Source organism: Coenobita brevimanus, chromosome 45 (genome assembly GCF_032717465.1).
Source record: "Coenobita brevimanus isolate Jiangsu-jjx chromosome 45, ASM3271746v2, whole genome shotgun sequence".
Classification (NCBI taxonomy): Eukaryota; Metazoa; Arthropoda; class Malacostraca; order Decapoda; family Coenobitidae; genus Coenobita; species Coenobita brevimanus.
In genome coordinates, this window is record NC_136998.1 from 7,238,750 (window position 1) to 7,248,667 (window position 9,918).

Below are 9,918 nucleotides of genomic sequence, written 5' to 3' on the forward strand. Positions count from 1 at the left end.
ATGAAAATGCAACTGGGCTGCGCAAATACTAAGCATAATTGTAATATCGCTGGACAATGATTCCCTAAGCTTGAGAAATGTTCGTTAAATTTGTCAGCATATTATCGTTATATGGTAGCTTTGGTTTCATTAATTGTTTATTAAATGTATCAGATTGTCTACCGAGGATTGAATTAATAGTTCTCCAGTGAGATTTAGGATTGCCTTGATTGTCCTTAAATTGAGCTTTATAAACCTTATTTTGACAGCCCGTAAAACAGATGTCAATTTATTTCTATCCATACGTTTCTCTAAATGTTAATGGCCATTTATCTGCTAACCCCTCCAATCTGTTTCCTTTAATATATATATATATATATACATATATATATATATATATATATATATATATATATATATATATATATATATATATATATTTTTCCAAGACCAGGGTAATGTAAAAGCTTTGTTTACTCTTAAGCTTCAAAATAATCTGTTTCATTGTAAAATGCTTATATCTATCTATCTATTGCCAGACGCCTCAATACCGTTTGGGGTGGCCACAAACAAATCGCCTCCAAGTCGCCCTGTCCCCCGCCATTTCACTGCCCTGCTCCCAACTCACACCCCACTCTCTCATATACCTCTCCACCCCATCCCTCCATCTCATCCTCGGCCTCCCCCTCCCTCTTCCCCCCTCCACCTCACTAACATACACTCTCTTCGTCAGTCTTTCACCCTCCATCCTCTCCACATGGCCAAACCACCTCAGTGTGTTCCTCATAACGCTTCCTATCACATCCACATCAACACCACAATGCTCCATTATATCCTCATTCGTCAGCCTGTCTCCTCCACAGGCTCCTCTTAAATAACTCATTTCCACTGTCTCACTCTTGACTTGTGTCCTTCCAACAACGTCCAAGCTTCACTTCCGTACGTTAGAGTTAGTATCACAATACTGTCATGTAGTAAATTTTTCACTTCCATGCTCACTTCCCTGTTTCTTATCACTGCTTTCAAAGAACCAGCAGCCTTTCTTCCCTGCTGTACCCTTTCAAGCACCTCACCCTCCAAACCTCCATCTTTACTCATGACACTACCCAAGTACTTAAACGTACTCACATTTTCCAATTCCTCACCATCCAACCTCGCTGTACATTCACTGACTTCATCTTTCTCAAAGACCATCACTTTACTCTTTCCTACATTCACCTTTCGATTCCGTTTCTTACACACTCTCCCAAACTCATCCACCAAGCCTTGCAGCTCCTCTTCGTCTTCACTTAACAACACAGTATCATCTGCAAACAACAGTACAGGGAGTTTCCAAACACTATCCTCTCTCACCAGGGCCACTCCAACATCCACTACCCTACCTTGTACCTCTTTTATTACCCCATCCATGTACAGATTGAACAACTATGGAGACATGACACATCCCTGTTTCAACCCAACTTTCAAAGAGAAAAATTCACTTAGTTCACCATCCACACGCACTGCAGCCTTCGCACCGTCGTACATACTCTTCACAGCATTCAACAACTTCCCATCTACTCCATATATTCTTAACACTTTCCACAATCCTTGTCTATCCACCCTGTCATATGCTTTCTCCAAATCATGCTTCTGACATAATAAATTAATGTTAAAACAGGCTGTAGGATTTAGTGGAACATAGTCTAGGAGCATATGGTCAAATTCGAAAGGAACCTGGACAAAAATTCGAGAAAGCTGATTTTTTCAGGAAAGCTACTTGGAAGCAGGGTAAGTCGAAATCCAGAAACATTACAAACATTCCACATGAGCTAGCCGTGTGGGACGAAAATCCAAGATGGCCACCAATAGCATGGGGCGCTTGTATACCTTTGAAATCAAAGTCACAAATGGTCGTGTAATGCCTCATTTGACGGGTTTCTGGGTTTAAGAAAACCATTTTTACCATTATTTTAATATTTTATTGGTGTATGATAAGGGTACTGTACTATTTTAAACAGAATGGTAAATTCAATACATTATAAGTCAATAACCGGCACTAACTTTTGCCAGCAGCAGTTACTGAACTACTTATAAAAAAAAAAAAAAAATAGTATCATGACTAGTTATGGTCACGTTACATCGTGGGGACTTGGTACCTTCTCCATCACGTGGACACCACTTATCACAAGATTAGCCAATACATGAGGAACACTTACTGTAGGTGTACAGTAGAGTCCTGCTTTCCGACATTTGCATCTCTTGCCATACATTAATTTTGTTTACATCCACATGACACAATGAGAAGAACGTGCTTTGTTGCGACTGGTCTTTCAGTCAAAATGGGATTGAGCATTCCGCCTGAAGCTCCCAACCCCAGTCAGTAGGATGTAGATCCTCAACACTGCCCAACCACTCCTGAACTGCGAGGTAGGCTCGATATGAGCAGTACTTTACAGCTGAGGATGTGGGAGGTAGGCTTTGAAGTTGGAAGCTGCTTGATGCTTTGCTCATCGTCTGCATGTACTGCACAATTATCAGCTTATCAAGCGCTGTGCATGTTAGATTGGCATTACATAACTTCAGTAAGAATATTTCCTCACCTCTGGCTACTTCTTCATGGCCGGCATCACTCTTCTTAAACACATCCAACGTCCTCAAATCCTCACTTTCCAAGACTGTCATGGCCTTCATTTTGCCAGTGCCATATAAGGCAGAGACTGTGTCACATCTGGTGACAGTGTGTGCTACCAATGTAACATGTTGTCGGCTGTGTGGATGCATTGCATGCTGGATGCTGTGCATGCTATAAACAAAGTCTCTTGCATATTCATGTAGATATTGTCTGTTGTGGCCCTATCAAGCAACATGACAAGCAGATCTTTATTCATTGTCACAAGTAAAACAAGTCGTGCGATATTCCCACCAAATGCCAATGCTGTGCAACTTATTATGTGGTAAGCATCAGCCTGTCTTTGACAGCAAACAACGCCATCAGATGCAGGCCGACCTTTCAGCCTACTGACTAACCGTGGCTTGTTACAATTTGCTAAAATGGAGTGTAGATTATTCGTGACTGATGCGTTGAAATTAAACACTATATCTGCTGATTCATTTGAGTCATTGTGGCTGTTCTGTTCAGCTACCTTGGTTGACAGGGTAAGACTTGTATTGCCATCAAAATAGACGGCACATTCTCTGCCATAGTTATTGATAACGTGATTCACATAGCTGTCATACACATTGCCATACCTGCAGTCCACAGGCCATGTCACATTTTGCAGCAAAATAATGTCCATCCACCACACAGTATGGGTTCTTATGAGCTTCAGTGGATATTGGGACTACTGGAGCTTTCAGGAACTTGGCAAGACCACTTCTGTTGTTTTTGCACATTGAACCATTGTCAAATTGTGCTGGTGGCTGTTTGGTAAACTCACGTGTTAAGGCGATTCTCCATATCTGATCAGTTCTTTATCGCACAAGTGACTCCCATAAAGAGTACTGTAGTGTGCAGTCGACCTCAGTGTCTTTGCCACGGACAGTGACAGTACAGGTTGTAGCACCAGTAGACACAACTTTATCACTCCTTTTGAGCTTAATATCGCTAGTTCAGGCCACCTCACCTGATTTAACTGCACAATGTGCATTAGCCTGCCCCATCCTGGCAGATTTTTAACCAGTGACCTCAGCCAATCCTGGCAGATTCTCGATTTTCTTTTTTCTGGCTAAAACCTCCGCATTTTATGAGAAACACCGAAAATTCATAGAGAAATCGCTCACCTGAGGTTTAAAATACTGGATACAGGTAACAGTAACCCCTTAATTTACTGTGTTTTGTATGGGGCTGGCTTCAGAGAAAACGTGTTCTATGGGAGGTGTAAGTATTCCACACCACTCATAAAAGGTATTTATTTGGTAAGAATTTATATGTAGTACAAGGGTAAATTGGTTTTCAAACAGTAATATGGGAGACATAAGCATTGTTTCACTCACTAAACACATCAACATACCACACCTTTTTTGGCGACATTACCTGATCATTTCTGACTTTCTTCCTCTAATGCTACATAAACTTTGTCCTCCACATTGTCATTGATTGGGGAATCACCCTGGCCTTGAATTTCGTACCATGGCGCGACATGTCTATACTGGCCAGGTCACTGGTAACAGGTGAATTGCGGAGACTATGGCATGCTTGGGGGGGTGGGTCATGCAGGGTAAGGCATTGTCCCAGCCTGGCATCTGGTAGAGGAAGGTGTCCCGTGTACACGTACCAAAAATGACACAAAAAATTTGATAAATGTGCAAATGACGGACCATGCAATCGCGGTGCGTTTATATACATCAACAGGAGTCACAGTGACAAAACGCACCTCCTTCCATTAATTTACTAGGAGAAATCAATCTAATCATAAGAATCATTAGATGAAACAAATTAACTGCCCTAAGAGTTAGATTGCTATCTTTTTTCAGAGCAGCTTATACTTTCTATCTTTATTCACTCAGACAACACGGTGTATTCTCTAGATCTCTATACTCCTGTTGCTCAGGAAAAGTACGAGAATACTTAGTTTTAAGACTTCATTGAATTCCCCTAAATATCTTGATTCTAAAAAGGAATCTGATTATACCTAACATCTAATCAAACTTTTACCGCCTTTTTATATTTTAACTATATTACAACTCAGCTCGTTCGGATAGTTTATTACTAAAACGTTAGTTTGTGGCGCTAAAAAAATAAAAATCTTATCCTGAACCATGATTTGAAAAATTTCAATACACCTAACAAGAATAGTTTTCCTAATATTCTTCTCTCTAATCTCATTATTCATATCCCTCCTATGCTTATTCGACAAAACATGCTATGTTATTGAATGAGAAATTCAAGAATCAACTCATCCTCTATCGTTGCTACATACATTTTCGACTGAATATCTCTAATATTCATAGGATTCGTTATATTTATTTCAGCAATAGTACTTTTTTATAGAGGAAGATACATAGAAGGAGACCCCAACATAAACCGATTTATATACTTAGTTTTAGCTTTCGTTCTATCAATAATCTTTTTAATCATCAGCCCTAATTTAATTAGAATTCTTTAAGGATGAGACGGCTTAGGATTAGTATCCTATGCACTAGTAATTTACTATCAAAACGAGAAATCCGCAAACGCCGGAATACTAACCGTCCTATCCAATCGAGTCGGAGACGTGGCAATTCTCTTAAGAATTGCCTTAATATTCGTTGAAGGAGGTTGAAATTTCATTTTCCACGTATTTTACCTGGATGACAACTCCACGCTATTAATAAAAAGACTTATTATTATAGCGGCAATAACTAAAAGAGCTCAAATTCCATTCTCCGCCTGGCTTCCCGCTGCTATGGCAGCCCCAACACCAGTATCAGCTCTAGTTCACTCCTCAACCCTTGTTACAGCTGGAGTCTACCTCCTCATCCGATTTAGGCCCGCATTATCAGAAACAACTTTACCAACCCTACTACTATTTAGATCTCTAACAATATTTATATCAGGTCTAGGAGCTAATTTCGAATACGACTTAAAAAAAATCATTGCCCTATCAACCCTCAGACAACTAGGAGTAATATTAAGGATCCTAGCCCTAGGGTTTAAAGACCTCGCATTCTTCCATCTTCTCACTCATGCACTGTTCAAAGCTCTTTTATTCATATGCGCCGGAGCCATAATTCATAATGTAAATGAATACCAGGATATTCGGCTAATAGGAAGACTAGTAACCTCCATGCCCCTAACCTGTATATGTATAAACCTGGCAAATCTAGCATTATGTGGAACCCCATTTCTAGCAGGATTCTACTCAAAAGACCTTATCCTAGAAATTGCCTTTATAAGGTGACTCAATACTGTAATCCTATTCCTCTATATCTTCGCAACCATATTAACAGTATGTTACACCTTCCGCCTGATCTTTTACTCTATAACCGGAGAATTTAACTTAGCCAGATTCAGAAACATTGACGACTCATCCTCCATCATAACTTCACCTATACTAGCTCTTAGAAGAGGAGCAATTCTCAGAGGAGCACTATTATCCTGACTAATCTTTCCAGAATCCTACATTATTTGCCTTTCTCCCCTTATAAAAAACCTAGTACTAACAATCAGAATCCTCGGAGGACTAATAGGCTATGTACTCAATATTATAAACGTAAACTTCAAATTAAACTCACTCAATCTCTATCCTCTAGTAGTATTTTCAGGTTCTATATGATTCCTACCGTTCCTATCCACCTTCAACCTATCCAAATCTAGCCTTAGTCTAGGCCAAAACTACTCCAAAATAATCGATAAGGGGTGATCCGAAATCAGAGGAGGCCAAGGAATCTTCCAAACATTAATAAACTCGTCCAAACTACATCAAATAATTAGTGACAGAAACTTTAAGTCTTTTATAAAAATCTTCCTTATTTTAACCCTTATACTCTCATTCTTTAATATTTACTTTTATAATTTATTTGTAGAATATCGCGTTGAAGTTGCGAAAGAGATGAATACATCTAAAAGTGCTTAGCTTCTAAAAAAAATATTTTAACTATACAGCGAAAACGTATCGTGTTATACTTACACCACAGAAGCCTTCTCTTGATAGGAAGGTAACTTCAATTCAATCATTAACAGTGATTAGCCTCTCCTTTGGCTTCTACCAAAATTAGAGACTACATAGTCAAAGCTTAGGCCGAAACTAAGTGCAAAACTTCGCTTTCTAATCTACTTACTTATTTTTTATCCACCTCATCAATAAATAAAAATGTAAAGGAACAATCAAACTACATCAACACAATGCCAATATCACGCAGCAGCCTCAAAACCAAAATGATGAGTCGGAGAAAAATGACACATATAAAGACGATACAAACATACCATCAAAAAAGTAGTACCAATAATCACATGTAAACCATGGAAACCTGTAGCTACAAAAAAACAAGATCCAAAAACTGAGTCAGCAATAGTAAACGGAGCCTCAAAATACTCAAAAGCCTGAAGAGCCGTAAAATAAACACCTAAAAACACAGTAATACCAAGACTCTGAAGAGCTTCATTATGGTTAGACCCTATAATAACATGATGAGCCCAAGTCACCGTAGCTCCTGAAGACAAAAGAATAATAGTATTCAAAAGAGGAATTTGAAACGGATTAAACGGAATAATTCCCTTAGGCGGTCAAGTCATACCAATCTCCACAGCAGGGGCCAACCTTCTATGAAAAAAAGCCCAAAAAAACGAAGAAAAAAAAGAAAACTTCCGAGACAATAAACAAAATCATCCTCCACCGCAATCCAGCGACCACAACTCTAGTATGTAATCCTTGATAAGTCCTTTCACGTACTACATCTCGTCACCACTGAATTATAGTCAAAATGACAGCAACAAACCTCAAAACAAGAAGGTCTATATTAAACTGATGAAATCATTTAACTAATCCAGTAGTTAATATTATCGCTCCAATAGACCCAGTTAAAGGCCACGGTCTTATTTCTACCAAATGATAAGCATGATGTCCATGTGATGATGCCATTAGTTAATTTCTCTCGCAAACAAAGTTCTTAGAACGGCAAAAACATAAGATTGAATAACTGCAACAGAAAATTCAAGCAAAAGAAGTAAAATCTGAGCAACAAATAAAAGAACTAAAAAGTAAGAAGTTAATGAAGGACCAGTCCCCCCTAAAAGAGTCAACAACAAATGACCAGCCATCATATTAGCCATCAACCGAACCGCTAAAGTCCCAGGCCGAATAATATTTCTAATACTCTCAATTAATACCATAAAAGGTATTAAAACTACAGGCGTTCCCTGAGGAACTAAATGAGCAAACATATGCTGAGTATGATTAAACCAACCATAAATCATAAAAGTCAACCAAAGAGGAAGAGCTAACCCTAAACTCATAACTAAATGCCTAGATCTAGTAAAAACATAAGGCAAAAGACCCAAGAAATTATTAAAAACAATAAACGAAAACAGAGAAACAAAAATAATAGTTCTACTTTGTAATTTAGGCCCAAGAATATTTCTAAACTCTTGATGCAAAGCTATATTCAACTTATATCATACAACAGACCACCGAGAAGGAGAAACCCAATAAATATAGGGCAAAAATATCAACCCCCAAAAAGTAGAAAGTCAATTTAATTCCAACTCCATTAAACCAGAGGAAGGTTCAAAAATAGAAAATAACCTTGCTATCACTTTCAAATCTTTTCTACAATGCCAATCTCCCCCGATCTTGATTCAATTTTTTTTGGAACTCTAATATAATAATTCATTACAATAAAAACAATAAACGTAATTAAAAACATAATAACTAAATTCAGCCACAAAATAGGAGCCATCTGAGGGATCGGATGATATCCTCACAGGATAACTTAAGCCTGACAAACTTATGTTATTTTTTAACTAATCAACCAAACAATTATAATCACAAACGGAATCAAAAGTCCAAAAAAATTAACAAACACGCAACACGGCATAACCCATTTGAATCCCTGCTGATCCGCAAAAGAAATTACCAACCTAGGAGTCCTAATAGTCAAAGACATAATTGATACTCGAAGATAAAAATACAAAGTTACAAGAGCAGACCCAAGAAGCACAACCAGCAAAACAAAATTACCTGCCCCTACCAACTCTTGAATGACTAACCACTTAGGAACAAACCCAGTAAAAGGAGGAAGACCCCCTAACGACAACAAAGAAAAAAATACTAACATTTTCACCTCAGCAGGAAAATTATAAGTCAGAAGATGATTAAAATGGAAAGCTTGCTTATAATGAAAAAGAACAACAATAGACAAAGAAATCACAGAATAAAACAAAAAATAAACACCTATAGTCACTTCTCTTACCAAAATAGAAGAAAGCATCCAACCAATATGATTAATTGAAGAGAAAGCCAGCACCTTACGCAAAGAGGTCTGATTAATACCACCTACCGCACCTACAACAGCCGACAACATCCTAGCCACAGAAAAATACACTTCCATCATCCTCACTCTAGCTAAATAACATAATAAAAACAAAGGAGCAACTTCTTGAACCCTCATCAAAATTATAGCCTGAGGCCAAAGCAAACCACCCATAACTTTAGGAAACCAAAAATGGAAAGGAGCGCCCCCTAACTTTAAAATTAAAGCACAAAATAAAATAACAGAAGCAACCCCAAAATAAATTAATATAAAAGAAGCTGAAAAAATAATTAAAGAAGAACCCAAACTCTGAATTAAAAAATACTTCAAAGCCGCCTCCGAAGAATACTGGTTACTTTTAGTAATTATAAGAGGAATAAATGACAGCAAATTCAACTCCAACCCGACTCAAGCCCTAAATCACGAACAAGATGAAATAGAAAGCAAAGTTCCCGAAACTAAAGTAGAAAAAAACAACAAATTAGGATAAGAAAAATAAATTCAAAAGAGAAAATCTTTTAATTAACATAAATTAATTAACTACTTCTTTCGCAGGTATAGGTAATATCTAAATTACAAAATTGACATTATCAGCGTCAACCTCACTAAGAACTACACCACTTTTAACCACTAAAAAGAGGGAATTATACCCATAAATGGGATATGAACCCATCAGCTTTATCTTAGCTTATCTTTTTAATTACTCACCAGAAGTAATCATACTATAACAGGTTTAAAAGACCTACACTTAAACTTCAGTCATCTGGTGAAATTTAACCTAAGCTTCATCAGAAGATGTAACTCATGACAAAAAGGACTTAACAGAAACTCTTTCTACTACAATAGGCATAAAACTATGATTAGCACCACAAATTTCCGAACACTGACCATAAAACAAACCTGGACGAGAAATTAAAAACCTAATCTGATTTAAACGACCAGGAATAGCATCAACTTTCACCCCTAAAGCAGGAACAGTTCAAGAATGAATAACATCAGCCGCCCTTA

The 9,918-nt window shown here is 37.7% G+C and overlaps 1 protein-coding gene and 2 pseudogenes across 1 annotated transcript; 1 reads left to right on the forward strand and 2 right to left on the reverse strand.

Moving 5' to 3' along the window:
• The window catches only part of LOC145398427 (cytochrome c oxidase subunit 3 pseudogene), a 191,565-nt pseudogene extending 184,045 nt beyond the window's left edge, over nucleotides 1-7,520 (reverse strand).
• On the forward strand, nucleotides 5,346-6,073 carry LOC145398286 (NADH-ubiquinone oxidoreductase chain 5 pseudogene; annotated as a pseudogene).
• On the reverse strand, nucleotides 7,520-9,631 carry LOC145398428 (NADH-ubiquinone oxidoreductase chain 2-like). The gene is given in 3 exon segments (XM_080271310.1): nucleotides 7,520-8,207; nucleotides 8,588-9,317; nucleotides 9,619-9,631. Coding segments are annotated over 3 exon segments (1,431 nt in total).
• Between the last annotated feature and the right edge of the window lie 287 nt (nucleotides 9,632-9,918).